Source organism: Dipodomys merriami, unplaced genomic scaffold (genome assembly GCF_024711535.1).
Source record: "Dipodomys merriami isolate MVZ:Mamm:240054 unplaced genomic scaffold, mDipMer1.0.p SCAF_1, whole genome shotgun sequence".
Taxonomy (NCBI): Eukaryota; Metazoa; Chordata; class Mammalia; order Rodentia; family Heteromyidae; genus Dipodomys; species Dipodomys merriami.
The window spans coordinates 88,736,767-88,753,360 of record NW_027202270.1 but is presented as its reverse complement, the minus strand read 5'-3'; the positions used below and the strand labels follow the sequence as shown (position 1 = coordinate 88,753,360).

Sequence of the window (16,594 nt, the reverse complement as noted above, 5' to 3'; positions counted from 1 at the left end):
TTTTTTATAGGCCTGGAAGTCTGTCCTTGGCAGCCTTTGGCTTGTGTGTGGCTTTCAGGAGAGGAGAGAGGAGGACCATTGCTGCCTTTCTCCCTTATATCCTTTTCTAAGGATGACACCTGGAAGTTCCCTGCAATACCATGTCACTATCCCATGGGTTTTATCCAGGTATAAGTCTCAGGAAAAGAAAGGAGATATGATTGCCAGCAGAGGAGTGGCTGTTAATATTCTACCTAAAGCAAGAATACCTGTGTGCCCCCAACCCAACTAGTCCAGAACTCTGGATCCCACTTCAGGGACATCAACCACACAGACTGTTTGATCTTCAACCCAGAGGCCCAAGTTTAGACTTCTGAAGACACAGAGTAGGGTTTGGGTTTTCACTTAATGACAGGCAGGAAGCCCTGCCAGGTGATCACCTATGTCTGTAACCTGAACCCCACCCCTTCACTAAGCACCTCTCTTCTGCCCTCTGTGAACTGGGCTGGGCTGTTTGTATTTCATTCACTTCAGTATTATTTGCTTCTTCAAGGTCCCGGCTTTATTGTGCACAGAACAGTCAACAGTCCAAGCCCAGGGCTGATTCAAAACACATTTTCCTCTTTTTGTCTAGCTCAGCATAGTCTAAACTTTGCAGATCTCACCACCACCACTGCTACCTTTCAACACCACTACCAGCCAGCCCTTTGGCCTGGCTCACTCTACCCAATGCCCAGATTCTCCTTGGCTTCCAAATTCCCCTCACTCAGAACCCCCTTGTAACCTACAGATAGAAAAGGGGGTCATCCCAGGACGGGGCCCAGGAGATTGGGTGTCACAGTCCTACACTGGGAGCCTACTGTTTAGGCCTCCAAGCCAGCTATAATTAGCCGGGGGGGGGGGGGGAGGGAGCACTGATGGGATACCATGTGTTCCCTTTGTACACTGCAGTCCCAAACAAGAGCAGGCACTCAAGGGAGAGAGCAAGCAGAAGGCTGGTGTCTTGTGAGAGGGACTAAAAGGAGGGAGAGAGATGGGAGGGATTCAACTCTGAGTACTGGATCTGCAGTACACATATTTCTTAGATGCTTTGCTGTACCTGTAAGACCTAATGGTTGGAATTGAATAGTGCCCACTACTCCAGTCTTGGGTGGAGGTAGGAAGGTGGCAGAGGAAGGAGGAACTGACTTCAGAGAGTTGAAGACAGTGTTCTTCTGGCCTTTCTGGGTGTAGTAAGATACCTTTCTTTCTTGCCTACTCACTTGCAGTAAACCAGCAAATGTTGGCCATGAGCATTCCCCAGGCAACACATCATCAGTCTGACTTGGAGTGCACCTCCCTTCCAGTGCAGAAGGATTGCCTTGGACTCCCTTTGCCTACAAGAAGAGTCCCTTCCTGGCCGCCTTCCCCTGGTGAGGACCCTGGGTTACTTCCCTTTCCTTTGGAAGAGCCTGGCCCCAGACCCCTGGTCCCAGGTACCCTTGCCTTTCCAGCTCTGTCCCTTGAGGAAGAGGAGCAGGATGAGGATGATGAAGATGCAGCCCAGCCTGAGGAGCTGCGCAGTGAGAAGCATGCCAGCCAGTTCTTTGCAGAAGCCCTGCGGCTGCGGGAGCAGAGGCTGTTGCTGGATCAAGAGGTGTCAGTTGGGGGAAAAGTATATGGGGTACATCAAGTGATCTTGGCTGCAGTCAGCAGCCTCTTTCAAGGCAGGCTGAAGCATGCCAAAGGTCCACAGCCTTGCTTCAGCCTCAATGTGACCCCAGGGGGTTGGGAGGCCTTGCTGAGCTTTGCCTATGAAGGAGTCCTAGGCCCTGCCTCACAGAATGAAGTGCTGGCTGCTGCTGAAGCACTGGGAGCACCCCGAGTGAAGGCTGCAGCCCAGCCTGGAAAGGTGAAGAAGCTCAGCCAGGCAGAGGAGCTGAGGGAGAATCTGCACAGCATTGAACTCCTATACCAGGATGGTATTGGGTGTGACCTGGAGCTGGAGGCCGAAGGCTACCGGCTATGGGGTGAGCCTATGGGGTGTTTGTTACATTTCTGCAGATGTACATACCACTGGGATGTTGTGTGCAAGTTGTAGGTGGCTTGATCTCTGCCATAGCAGGGTTTGTTTTTGTTTGTCTGTTGCTTGTGGAGTGTTTTGTTTCTAGTTCTGGGGCTTGCACTTAGGGCCTGGGCACTGTTTCAGAGCTTTTTTTTGCTCAAGACTAGCACTCTACCACTTGAGTCATAGCTTCACTTCTGGTGTTTTAGTGGTTAATTGGAGATAAAAGTCTCATGGACTTTCCGGCCAGGACTGGCTTCAAATTGCATGCCATATACTCCTACCTGCTTGCTTGTTTTGTTGTGGTGCTGAGGATAGAGTCCAAGGACTTGTGCACACTAGGCAATATCACTGAGCTACATCCCAGCCCACCCATACTGGTTTGGATTCTTTTTTTTTTTTTTTGGGTCCGGTCGTGGGGCCTGAACTCTGGGCCTGGGCACTGTCCCTCAGCTCTTCAGCTCAAGGCTAGCGCTCTACCACTTGAGCCACAGCGCCACTTCCGGCTTTTTTGTTTTTGCTTATGTGGTGCTGAGGAATTGAACCCAGGGCCTCAGGCATGCAAGGCAAGCGCTCTACCACTGAACCAACTTCCCAGCCCCCTGGTTTGGATTCTTGTGGCAGTAAGAATTCCCTGAGGTGAAGGTTAGTGCCTCACCAGCACATGCGCAGTTGAGTTGTTTTCCTAGGCTCACTGACAGATTTAAATTGACCCTTCAGGCCCTGAGCATTTTCCTGCTCAGTAACTGGAATTTCCAGCCAGCTGGCTGAGTTAAGGGTACAATCCATGGCAATAGAACAAGCAGAAAGTGATGGACTCAAGCAAATTGATCCAAGGCTCCTCTTAGAATCTTCTATTCAGTACACAGCAAAAGGCAGAGAAATGACTTGGAAAACTCCTAGTGTGTCCTTTTACCAAAATACCTTCCACACTGTGGTTCTGCAGTTCATGACAAAGTCTGGTGTCACCAGGTCTGGATGCAGTTCAAATAGTATAGAGGCAAATGATAGGCTTGAGATTCAGTCCCCATACTGCAAAAAAAAAAAAAAAATTACAACTATTAGTCCAGGCACTTTAGTTTAATTCTGCTCATCACTGTCCCAAGAAAATCTAACATTTAGTGAAGTAACAAGTATCAGGAATTTTTACAGATGACATCTCTTAATTCTCACTAGAAGCAATGAGGTGGATACCATTGTCCTTAGGAGCAAATGAGGAACATTAATCAAACTCAAAGATGATTTAATGATGGGAACCAGATACAGCCTACATGCATTAGTCTAGTCTGCTTGCACTAAGCCATACATTGCCTCCTGAAATTACACCAAGACATACAACTTGTGACACATACAAATTTAAAGTCATAAGCATTACTTTAAAAGTTATCTAGTTTAGGACTTACGTTTTACCAATGAACAAATCAGACTCTAAGGCATGTCCAAGTTGGGCACCAGTATAATCTGACTTGTTCAGGAAGCTGAGATTTGAGGATCTCGGTTCCAGGCCAACCCTGGTAGACATATCCAAGAGACTCATCTCCAATTAACTAACAAAAAATGAGAAGTGGAGGTATGATTTAAGTTGTTCAATACCAGCTTTGAGTGAAAAAGCTAAGCAAAAGCTCAGTATACTGGTTTCAAGCATACTGGATTCAAGCCCCAGGAACACCAAAACAAAACAAAACAAATGAAAAAGCAAAACAAAACAAAAACAAACATACTCAAAGCCAAAATGTTACTGTTACTATTCATTAGAGTAATGACTGGAAACCAAAGAATTTCTGGGATTCCCAGAAAAAATAAAATCCCAAAGGTTTTCATTATCATTTCCTATTGAACCAGATGGAGAAATGGTCCTTTCTCACTAAAATTTCATAATTATAAATTTCTCCTAGAATTTGAGATTTAAACATTCACATCAGTATCTTGGAACCCATTACTGAAACTCTTAGGAACAGAGTATATAGAGCTTGTTTTCAGGAATGTAGATTTTCTCAGACAATATATAATGAGAAACTATCACTGATGTTTACTTTGGGGGAGGCACATGAAAATTTATATCAACATGAATTACCCTTTGAACAAGAGCCATATGTGTCACAACTGACCAGTCTCACTGGCAGCTTGGTCCCTGTGACCTGCCTGAGGGCTCCTAGCAGTATTTTCTTTTTTTCTTTTTTTTTTTTTTTTGGTCGGTCGTGGGCCCTGAACTCAGGGCCTGGGCGCTGTCCCTCAGCTCTTCAGGTCAGGGCTAGTGCTCTACCACTTGAGTCACAGTACTATTTCCAGCTTTTTCTGCTTATGTGGTGCTGAGGAATCCAACCCAGGGCCTCATGCATGCAAGGCAGGCACTGTACCACTGAGCCACCTTCCCAGTCCTTCCTTCATTTTTTTTTTAATGAAGTGTTTCAAACATATAATTAAGTAAAGAGCTGGGCACTGATTCCTGAGACCTATAATTCTAGATACTCAGGAGGTTAAGATCTGAGGATCGTGGTTCGAAGCGGCCTGGACAGGACTCTTAATCTCTAAATAATCATAGAAAAAGCCATACCTGGCACTGTGGCTCAAGTGGTGGAGTATACTAGCCTTGAGCAAAAGGAGCTCAGGGACAGCTCCCAGAGTTCAATCCCCAGGGCAGGCAAATAAATAAATAAATAAATAAATGTAAAGACTCAAACACTTGTCACATATACGTAGTAGTATCCCATTATATTTATTTCATCTTGTTATTTTGGGCTGAAGTTTAATGTAAATTAATGACATTTCTCTCATTTGGTGCCTTAAAAAGTTTGGGCTGGGGATGTGACTCAGTGGTAGATTGTGTACCTAGCATGTGCTAGACCATGTTCAGTCCCAAGCCAACAAATAAAAATAGAAACAGCCAGGTGCTGGTGGCTCATACCTATAATCCTAACTACTCAGAAGGCTGAGATATGAGGATCACGGTTCAAAGCCATCCCAGAGTCCATGAGACTTTTTTATTTTTTTATTTTTATTTTTTATTTATTTATTTTTTTGGGGGGGTCTGGTCGTGGGGCCTGAACTCTGGGCTTGGGCACTGTCCCTCAGCTCTTCAGCTCAAGGCTAGCGCTCTACCACTTGAGCCACAGCGCCACTTCCGGCTTTTTTGTTTTTGCTTATGTGGTGCTGGGGAATTGAACCCAGGGCCTCAGGCATGCAAGACAAATGCTCTACCACTGAGCCACCTTCCCAGCCCTCCATGAGACTCTTATCTCCAATAAAGCACCAGAAACCAGAAGTGGCGCTATAGCTCAAGTGGAAGAGCCCTAGCCTTGAGCTGGAATGCTGAGGGGCAGCGCTCAGGCCCAGAGTTCAAGCCCCATGACCAACAACAACAACAACAAAAAAAAACAGGAATATTTTTCATATATCCAAAATATCTTTATTATAACCAGCAAAATTAACAACTCTGTCAGGCGCTGGTGGCTCATGCCTATAATCCTAGCTTTTCAGCAGGCTGAGACCTAAGAATTACAGTTCAAAGCCAGCCTGGGCAGAAAAGTCCCTGTGAGACTCATCTCCAATTAACCACTCAAACACTGGAAGTGGGCCTAGGAAGGTGGCTCAGTGGTACAGTGCTTGCCTTGTATGCTTGAGGCCCTGGGTTGGATTCCTCAGCACCACATAACCAGAAAAAGCCAGAAGTAGTGCTTTGGCTCAAGAGATAGGGCACTAGTCTTGAGCTGAAGAACTGAGGGACAGCATTCAGGCCCAGAGTTCAGGCCCCACAACCAGCAAAAAAAACAAGGAAACAAACAAAAAAAATACAACAACAACTGGAAGTGGCGCTGTGGCTCAAAGTAGTAGAGCACTAGTCCTGAGCAAAATAGCTCAAGGACAGCACCCAGGCCTTGAGTTCAAGCCCCATAACAGACAAGAAAAAAATTCTTTTATTTATTTATTTTTATTATATTTTTTTGTTGGTGGTGGGGCTTGAACTCTGGGCTTGAGTGCTGTCCCTGCATTCTTCAGCTCAAGGCGAGAGCTCTACCACTTGAGCCATAGCACACTTCAAAAAAAAATTCTTTTAAATTTATTTTTGTTGTTGTGTGTTCTGATACTAAGACTTGAATTCAGGGCCAGGTTGCTCTCCCTTAGCATTTTCGCTCAAGGATGGCACTATACTACTTGAGCCACACACCTCCACTTTTGGCTTTTCGCTGGTTAATTGGGTATAGAAGACTTGGACTTGTCTGTCCATACTGGGTTTGAACTAAGATCCTGAGATCTCACCCTCCTGAGTAACCGGATTACAAGCATGAGCTACCAATGCCAGACTTAAAACACAAATTCCTAGGGCCTCCATTCATACATACTTACTGAATCAAAAACCCTCTGGTGGGTCCATGAAAGCTGTATAAATGTAGGTATGAATTTATGTATATCTATTGTGTGCTGGAGATGGGCCTTAAAGGACTTGCACATTCTACCCAGACACTCTACCACAAAGCTACCTTCTCAGTCCTCAAAACTGCATTTTGGTATAGGAATATGGCTTAGTGGTAGAGTGCTTGCCTAGCATGCATGAAGCCCTCAGTACCACATATACAGAAAAAGCCAGAAGTGGCACTGTGGCTCAATTGGTAGAGTGCTAGCCTTGACCAAAAGAGGCTTAAGGACAGTGCCCAGGCCCTGAGTTCAAGCCCCAGGACTGGCAAAAAAAAAAAAAAAAAGTCTTGAGCAGTTTATGCTGGGCACCAGTGGCTCATGCCTGTAATCCTAGCTACTCAGGAGGCTGAGAGCTGAGGATTGATGTTCAAAGCCAGCCTGGGCAGGAAAAGCAGTGAAACTCTTTATCTCCAATAAACCACCAGAAAACCAGAAGTGGTACTGTGGCTCAAGTGGTAGAGCCCTAGCCTTGAGCTAAAGAGCTCAGGGACAGCACCCAGGCCCAAAATTCAAGCCCCATGACTGACAAAAATAAAAAAACCCCACAAAAACAACCCCCCCCCCTGCATTTTAACAAGTTGGGCACCAGTGACTCACACCTGTAATCCTACTTACTCAGGAGGCTGAGATCTGAGGATTGAGGTTTGAAGTCAGCCCAGGAAGGAAACTGTAAGACTCTTCTCTTCAATCCACCACCAAGGTCGAGTTGCGGCTCCAGTAGCAGAGCATCAGCCTTGAGTGAAAAAGCTCAAGCACAGCTCCCAATCCTTGAGTTCAAGCTGCAGTACCAATATAAGCTCGTGCATGCACATGAGTACTCTCTCTCTCTCTCTCTCTCTCTCTCTCTCTCTCTCTCTCTCTCTCTCTCTTTCTCTCTCTCTCTCTCTCTCTCTCTCTTTCTCTCTCAAACAAAATCCAAGTATCCTGTGATATTACAGTGCATGCCATAGTTTTGGCCTGTGGTCTTGGGTGGCTGGGTCAAAGTTGGGACTGTCACATCAGTACTATGTCTAGCAGTGTTACAGAGTCCTCTGCTTTCTCCTCTTCTTGCAGTTCACCGAGCAGCGCTGGCCTGTGGTAGTGAGTTCTTTAGGGCCATGCTCCTTAGTGGGATGAGGGAATCCCAGGGCACAGAGGTGTCTCTGCGTACCATCTCTATCCAGGACCTGCGCCTGCTCGTCTCTTTTGCCTACTCTGGGATTGTACGGGCACGATGGCCAGGACTGTTAAGAGCTGCCCAAGCTGCCTTGCAGTATCAAAGCTCTTCTTGCCTGGATCTGTGTCAGAAAGCCTTGGCGCGAAGCCTCAGCCCTGCCCGTTGCCTGGCCCTGCTTCCCACGGCCGAAGCCCCTGGGTTGGAAAGGCTCCGGGGCAAAGCTCGCCACTACCTTCTAACCCACCTGCCTGCCGTGGCTTTGTGCCCCACTTTTCCTTCTTTGCCAGCTGTCTGCCTGGCTGACCTTCTGGACAGCGATGAGCTACATGTGCAAGAGGAATTTGAGGCCTTTGTGGCAGCACGACGTTGGCTAGCTGCCAACCCTGAGACCCAGGAGTCAGACGCGAAGGCCCTGCTACGATGTGTCCGTTTTGGCCGCATGTCTACCAGGGAGCTTCGGAAAGTGCGAGCAGCTGGGCTACCCTCACCTCTGCCCGCAGATCTGCTCCATCAGCTGATGGTTGAGGCTGAAATTCCAGGTCAAGAGCGGAGAAGGGAGCCAGACCGAGCACTGGTGGTGATTGGTGGGGATGGGCTCACTCCCGACATGGCTCAAAGACAGCCATCTCGTAAAGTGTGGTGGGCCAGGGCCTTCCGCTGTGGTATGGGACTGGTCCGCACTGTGGAGTGGGGGTGGCTGCCTCCTCTGCCTGCCCCGGGGCGCTTCCGGCATGGCGCTGCCAGCCTAGCAGGATGTGAGCTCTATGTGTGTGGAGGTCAGGATTTCTACAGCCACTCTAACACTCTGGCTTCTACTCTCAGGTAAGATTGCCTAACAGAGGGCAGGGCAGGGCAGGGCAAGTGAGACAAATTGTTCATGCAGCCAACCACAGGCTCCCAGACTCATTCTTCCCATCTCTCTCTCCCACTGTGTCCAGGTGGGACCCCAGTCAAGAGGGCTGGGAAGAAATGGAACCTCTTTGTCAGGCAAGGAGCTTTTTTCCTCTGGTGGCATTGGATGGACAACTTTATGCCCTGGGTGGACGAGACAATGGTATTGCCCTTAGCTCTGTGGAGACCTATAACCCTGAGCTCAATGTCTGGAGGTAAGCAGGCAAAGGACAAGTGGGGAGAAACTAGACTTCGGAAAAAAAAGAGGGTTGAAGCTGTATGTAATCCTAGCACTCAGGAGACTGAGGCAGGATCTCAAGATTGAGGCCAAGTCTGGGCACTGGTGGGTGGCTCATGTCTAATCTTGATTACTCAGAAAGGCTAAAATATGCTAATCTAGGCTCAAAACCAGCCCAGGCAAGAAAGCCTATAAGACTCTTAATCTAGGGCTGGGAAGGTGGCTCAGTGTAGGGTACTTGCCTTGCATGCAAGAGGCCCTGGCTTCGATTCCTCAGCATCACATAAGCAGAAAAAGCCGGTAGTGCTGTGGCTCAAATGGTAGAGTACTAGCCTTGAGCTGAAGAGCTGAGGGACAGCGCTCAGGCCCAGAGTTCAGGCCCCACAACAGGCAAAAAAAAAAAAAGACTCAATCTACAAAAAGCCAGAAATGGAAGGGTGACTCAACTGGTAGAGTGCCAGTCTTGAATGAAAAGCTCAGGGAGAGCACCCGTTCCCTGAGTTCAAAGACCCAATAGACACACACACACACACACACACACACACACACACACACACACACACACACACACACACACACACACACACACACACACACACACACACACACACACACACACACACACACACACACACACACACACACATTGAGGCCAGTCTGGGCAACTAAGGGAGATCAGAAGAAGCTGCTACTTACTGATATTGTATCTTGTCCTCTCCTAGGCCAGCACCTTCACTGCCATCACCATGTTTTGCCCATGCAGCTGCTGTCTTAGAAGGCCAAATATATGTGAGCGGTGGTTGTAGTGGCACTGGACAATACCTGGCCACACTGTTGCACTATGATCCCACACTTGAGAAGCCAGAGACACTTTTGAGTCCTATGGGGGTACCTCGGGCTGGCCATGTTATGGCTGCTGTGGGCGGGCGGTTGTATGTGGCAGGTGGGCTAGGGGAGACTGGGGACCTGCTGAGCTTTGAAGCCTATGAACTGAAGACTGGTAGCTGGACTCACCTGGCTCCTCTGCCCTCCCCCCATGTGGGGGCTGCAAGTGCTGTACTGCAGGGGGAGCTGCTGGTGCTGGGGGGTTACAGCCACCGTACTTATGCCCTCTCCCACCTTATCCATGCCTACTGCCCTGGTCTAGGCCGATGGCTCTGCCTGGGGACTCTGCCAAGACCTCGGGCCGAGATGCCAGCCTGCATCCTGACCCTGCCTACGGTGCAGCACATGTCATTGATTCCTACTGGGCACCACACCAAACCTGCCGGGTAAACAGCAGGATTTGGGGAGGAAGGGATAAAAAGTATCAAGAGAGGAGCTGGGTGCTGGTGACTCATGACTGTAATTGTAACTAATCAGGAGGCTGAGATCTGAGAATCACGGTTCTAAGCCTGGGCAGGAAAGTTTATGAGACTCTTATCTCCAATTAACCAGCAAAAATCCTCCTGCTTCAGTCTCTTGAGTGCTGGTATTACAGGTGTATAGCATTATGCCTGGCTTCTTTCCTTCCCTATAGGTTCCTGAGGATATCAGGAGTAGAAATAAGACCGTTATGGTGGGAGGTCCTAAGGTGTAAGAGGAAGTGCCCGAAAGAACTAAATATAGAGAAAATTCAGAAAAACCCTTTCCTTGTGTCAGTCCCTTTCCTCTAGGGTTATTTTAAATCAGTTTCCACTTTCTTTTTTTTTGGGGGGGGGGTGGGTCTGGTCATGGGGCCTGAACTCTGGGCCTGGGCGGTATCCAGGCTAGCACTCTACCACTTGAGCCACAGCGCCACTTCCGGCTTTTTTCTTTTTGCTTATGTGGTGCTGAGGAATCGAACCCAGGGCCTCATGCATGCAAGGCAAGCACTCTACCACTGAGCCACCTTTCCAGCCCTCAGTTCCCATTTTCTTATTGTAAGGTCTGCCCTGGGAAGGCAGGGAAGATTCCTCCCTCCTCTTGGCTAAGTCTTGGCCCAATAGCTGTGTCACCTAGTTAACTGACACACCTGGAGACAGTCACCTCCCCCTTCTCTGAGGTCCTGGCCTAGGGGTGGCTCACCCCTTTATCCAGCTACTTGCACTACAGCAGTTTGGAAACCTTTCTCCTTGCCTAAATACCGTGTGGTGTTCTCATTCATTGGCAACCTATTTAATTTGCCTAACATTTATTATATTTCAGTGTTTTTTAGACAATGTCTCACTATACTACCTAGGCTAGCTTTCAACTTTTGAACCCCCTAAGTGCTGAGATTACAGGTGTGTAACACTATGTCTGTCTCTTTCTTTTTATTTTTTTTTGGTTGGTTGTGGGGACTGACTCTGGGCCTAGGCCCTGTCCCTCAGCTCTTCAGCTCAAGGCTAGCACTCTACCACTTGAGCCATAGCCCCACTTCCAGCTTTTTCTACTTATGTGGTGCTGAGGAGTCGAACCCAGGGCTTCATGCATGCAAGGCAAGCACTCTACCACTGAGCCATCTTCCCAGCCCCTATGTCTGTCTCTTTCTGAGTTTTTTGTTTGGTTTTTATTTCTTGACTCTTTTCTCCTTTTTTTTTTTTTTTTTTTTTGGTCTGTCATGGGGCTTGAACTCTGGACCTGGGCACTGTCTCTCAGCTCTTCAGATCAAGGCTAGAGCTCTACCACTTGAGCCACAGCACCATTTCTGGTTTTCTGGTGGTTTATTGGAGATAAGAGTCTCATGGATGTTCTTGCCCTGGCTGGCTTTGAACCATGATCCTCAGATCTCAGCCTCCTGAGTAGCTAGGATCCACCAATGCCCAGGGCTCCTTATTTTTTCACACAGTTACTAATTACCTAACATATGCCTGGCACTATAAAAAAAAAAAGCATCAGGATAAGAAGGCCAGAGAATCTCTGATCAGAGGACAGACTTGTGAGCTCATAAAAGTGTAATAATGGTGGACTTACAAGCATGGATGAAGTCCTATGAGAGCCAAGAGGATGGATGAATGATCTCTGTCCAGAGAAGCTTCTGTTAGGAAAAGCACCATCAAGTGGGTAGAGTTTGAAAGGATGCCTAGAAACCCATCTGTGCTTATCTAGCAAGAAGAAGGCTCCAAGGTCAAGCTCTGTATTGGTAGAGGAACACACACACACACACACACACACACACACACACACACACACACACACACACACACACACCAGTTAGAGAAGGAAAAGTACATTCTAGACAGAAAAAAAGGCTATGCTTTGCCTTGTTTCTCCACAGCAAAGTAGGTATTTCAGAGATTCTAAAGACAATTCTGTTGCCAGCCTTATCCCTTCAAAAGACAGCTCCCTTACATCTTTCCCCTCTGTCTTTCCATTTCTGCCCCCTAGGAAGTTGTTGGGATATAAGAGTGTTGATTATTATTACCATTATTTGTTAAAGCTTTCCTGCTCCTAGGGGTAGTTACAGAGTCTTTCTTGCACCTTTCTTTATTCTGACCTCAGAAGTACTTGCCAAGACTGGCTGACTTACACTTGTAAGCCTAGCTACTTAGTAACTAAGATCTGAAGGACTGGCTTGAAGCTAACTCCAGGAAGAAAAGATCAATAGATACCATCTCAAAATTACCAGTAGAAGACAAGGGCAAGAGTTATGATTCATTGGTGGGTACTAGATTTCTAAGTGATCTCAAACCCCTGTAATGCCAAAAAAAGAAAAAAGAAAAAAAGAAAGAAAGAAAAAAGAAATACTTAACAAGTATTTGTTAATTTATTTTTAAAATATCATTACTTTGTTAAGGTTTTTCATATATCTCTGTTTATTATAGTCAAAGAATATAGTTGAAAATGAGTAAGGATAAGTAGGATGTATAAAAGAAAAAATTTGTATAAGAGAGGTAAGAGGAAAATTGGAAGAGTTGAACATTTTCTGTCTTTGCTTTGTGAGTTGTATCTATAGATTGAGTTATATAAATGTATCAATTAATAAATTCTGTGTCCTAGTTTCTCTACTATAAGAATCTTTTAAAATAAAATGCTGGCTGTGGTTCACACCTATAATCCTAGCTGCCTAGAAGGCTGAGGTCTGAAGAATGTGGTTCAAAGCTAGCCCAAGTAAATCCCTGAGACTCTTATCTCTAATTAGCCAGCAAAAAGCCAGGATTGGAAGTGTGGTTCAAATATAGTAGAGTGCCAGATTAGAGCAGAAAATGCTAAGGGACAGAACCCAGGCTCTGAGTTCAAACTGCAGTACCAGCACAAAAATGAGCAAACAAATTAAACACCCTGTAATTTGGCTTCAGTCTCCTCTATTATTACTAAAGCCATCTTCCCTCCATTGTTGCTATGACCTGCTTCTCATGAACTATAACCATATATGGAAATCCTCATTTTCCTCTCTTATCTTGAACAAATAGCTTAAGAACCAGCTCTTACACTAAAGATGTCCCCTGGCTCTAGAGGCGGCACCTTCCTCAAAGTGGGCCTTTTCTGTGTAAGGTTTGCCAAGACTGCCATGTGGTTCAGGCAGAAAAGTTTATTGGTGGGGGAGCGCAACCTGCTGGCCCACACTAGATAGAGGAGAGATTTATCTCTCTTTTTACTTTTATCAGTAAAAGGAGGGAAAAAGAGGAAGAGAGAGAATTTGTGGTTGAGAGGGATTATATAGGGAAAGGTGAGGAAGAGGTTGATCACAGGAGATGCGGAAATGATCTCAGAGCCCCAGAGCCTGGGGAACCTCTCACTATCTGAAGGAGATGTGATGGTGTGGTTCAGAAAGTGACCTCAGTGGGCTGGGAAGGTTGCTCAGTGGTATAGTGCTTGCCTTACATGCCTTAGCCCTGGGTTGGATTCCTCAGCACCACATAAGCAGAAAAAGCCAGAAGTGGCGCTGTGGCTCAAGTGGTAGAGTACTAGCTAAGATCTGAGTCTGGGATGACTCAAGAGTCAGGTGATTATTGGTTTCAGGCAGGTGATGTCTTTCTCTCTTTTTTTTTTTGATCGGTTGTAGGGCTTGAACTCTGGGCTTGGGTGCTATCCCTATGCTCTTCCAATCAAGGCTAGTGCTCTACCGTTTGAGCAGTTTTCTAGTGGTTTATTGGAGATAAGAGTCTCACAGACTTTCCTGCCCGGGCTGGCTTTGAACCTCAATCCTCAGATCTCAGTCTCCTGAGTAGCTAGGATTACAGGTGTGAGCCATGGTGCCCCGGCTTAGGTGGGGCTTAAATTCAAGGCCTGGTTGCTGTCCCTGAGCTGCTTTTCCTCAAGGCTAGCATTCTACCACTTGAGCCACAGCACCACTTCTGGCTTTTTCTGTTTACGTGGCAGCGATGAATCAACTTAGGACTTCATGCATGCCAGGCAAGCACTCTACCACAAAGCCACATTCCCAGCCCTCCATGCTTTATTCTTTTTTTTACAAATTGGTCATGGGGCTTGAACTCTGGACCTGGGTGCTATCTGTGAGCTCCTCAGCTCAAGGTTAATGCTTTACCACTTGAGTCACAGCACCACTTCTAATTTTCTGGTGGTTAATTGGAGATAAGAGTGTCACAGACTTTCCTGCCCAGGCTGACTTTAAACTGCAATACTCAGATCTCTGCCTCCTGAGTAGCTAGGATTACAGGCATGAGCCACTGGTGCCTGGCTCCATGCTTCATTCTTTTTTTTTTTTTTTTTGGGGGGGGTCCGGTAGTGGGGCCTGAACTCTGGGCATGGGCGCTGTCCCTCAGCTCTTCAGCTCAAGGCTAATGCTCTACCACTTGAGCCACAGCACCACCTCCAGCTTTTTTCTTTTTTGCTTATGTGGTACTGAGGAATTGAACCCAGGGCCTCAGGCATGCAAGGCAAGCACTCTACCACTGAGCCATCTTCCCAGCCCTCCATGCTTCATTCTTAAGACTAGACAAACCATTCTCAGGTAAGATGATAATATCTGATAAAAAAGACTGCTTCCTGAGACTTATAATTACTGCTCTCTTTTCCCCCAGAGACCATAAAGTGGACTTGAAGACTTTATTGAGATTATATGTGAACTTAATTTTACAGTAAATAAAAGTGAATGTTTCTTTTTTTATTTCCTTCCTTCCTTCCTTCCTTCCTTCCTTCCTTCCTTCCTTCCTTCCTTCCTTCCTTCCTTCCTTCCTCTCTCTCTCTCTGTCTCTCTCTCTGTCTCTCTCTCTCTCTCTTTCTCTCTCTTTCTTTCTTTCTTTCTTTCTGTCAGTCATGGGACCTGAACTCTAGGCTTGGGTGCTGTTCCTCAGTTCTTCAGCTCAAGGCTAGCACTCTACCACTTGAGGCACAGTGCAACTTCCAGCTTTTTCTGCTTATGTGGTCCTGAGGAATTGAAGCCAGGGCCTCATGCATACAAGGCAAGCACTCTGCCACTGAGCCACCTTCCCAGCCCCATGAATGTTTCTTAATGTGTTAACAAAAAATTTTAAATGATGTTGGCCATACTTATACAGAAACATTCACTGTAAATCTAAAAGTAGTTATTCAGGTAACTACATTAAATTAAAAAAAAAACAAAACAGGTAAAATCAAGAAGGCTTTTCTGTCCCCCAAAATCTCACTTCCTTAGCTTCTTATCAAAGGTTTGTCCTTCCCAGTGCAAAGTCTATTTGTTCCTGAGAATTGCTGGGGATCCCTCCCTCACTTCACATAGTTTATACTTTGTTACTTAGTTTAATAGAGCATTTCTTATCTGCCTTGTAATTTTGTGACTTCTTGTGTCCTCTGTGATACTGTAAATACTTGAGAAGGAGGCATTGAAATAACCTCAGAGTTGAGAAGTCCATGGAGGCATGGTTAAAGATGACAAAGGAATTTGTTGGCTGGTCAGGAACTGTCCTATTCAGGACTTCAGGGTCTCAAAACAAAAGCAGCCCTAACCCTAGTAGGGCAGGGTTTATAAAGGCAAAAGCCACATACAGGTGGTGAGGCAGTTTCACAACCAAGCAAGCTGATTCACAGAAGCTAAATTTGCTTAAGCAATTTTTGTAAATAATTTCATGAGGTCACATCCTGGAGCCATTTGTTGGGAGGGCATTTCTGAAGCTGTCACTGGAGAGTCAACAGTTGTGATCGGGACTCTGGGGACAGCGTTCTGCTGATTCAACTGGAGGCTACAGATATGTGAAGTTTTGGGTGGGTGGTTAGAACTAGTCTGATCACTTGATTTGAGGGACAGGGCTGAGGGCCTAGGATGGAGGTTGCTGGGCCAGAATGGCTTTCCTTTAAGCTAAATCTAAAACTGGGTTCTTATAGTATGTTTTATTCATTTTACACAAATATTCATCTTTTGCATTTGATAGTTCATTAGCATATGCTTGTTGAATCAAAGTAAAAGACAATGAGTCTATAAGAAAACAGGCCAGAAGTGAGCCATCTTATTTATATTTAGCTATTTACTTATTTATTTAGTGTGTATGTCAGTGTTGGGACTTGAATTTAGAGTCTCATGCTCATCTTAGTTTTTTTCTCTCAAGGCTGGCTCTCTACCACTTGAGCCACACCTCCACATCCAGATTTTTGGTGGTTAATGGCAGATAAAAATCTAATGGGAAGCCAGGAATGTGGCTTAGTGATACAGTGCTTTCTTAGCATGCAGGAGGCACTGAGTTCGAGTCCCCAGTACCACATAATAAAATTTAAAAAAAACACACAAAAAAACGGGCTGGAAGGTGGCTCAGTGGTAGAGTGCTTGCCTTGCATGCATGAGGCCCTGGGTTTGATTCCTCAGCACCACATAAGCAGAAAAAGCCAGAAGTGGTGCTATGGCTCAAGTAGTAGAGTGCTAGCCTTGAGCTGAAGAGCTGAGGGACAGCAATCAGGCCCAGAGTTCAGGCCCCACAACCTACAAAAACAACAACAACAACAACAAAAACCAGTAAGAATCTAATGGACTTTCTTGCCCAGCCTGGCTTCAAACTCTGAT

General features: G+C 46.2%; 1 protein-coding gene across 1 annotated transcript; it reads left to right on the top strand.

Moving 5' to 3' along the window:
- The first annotated feature begins 1,267 nt into the window (after positions 1–1,267).
- On the top strand, positions 1,268–10,545 carry Klhl33 (kelch like family member 33). Its single transcript, XM_070024639.1, has 4 exons — positions 1,268–1,988; positions 7,490–8,414; positions 8,531–8,698; positions 9,444–10,545. Exons 1-4 carry the CDS (start codon positions 1,268–1,270, stop codon positions 9,994–9,996), a joined length of 2,367 nt encoding a protein of 788 aa, XP_069880740.1. The 3' UTR covers positions 9,997–10,545.
- Positions 10,546–16,594: the final 6,049 nt, after the last annotated feature.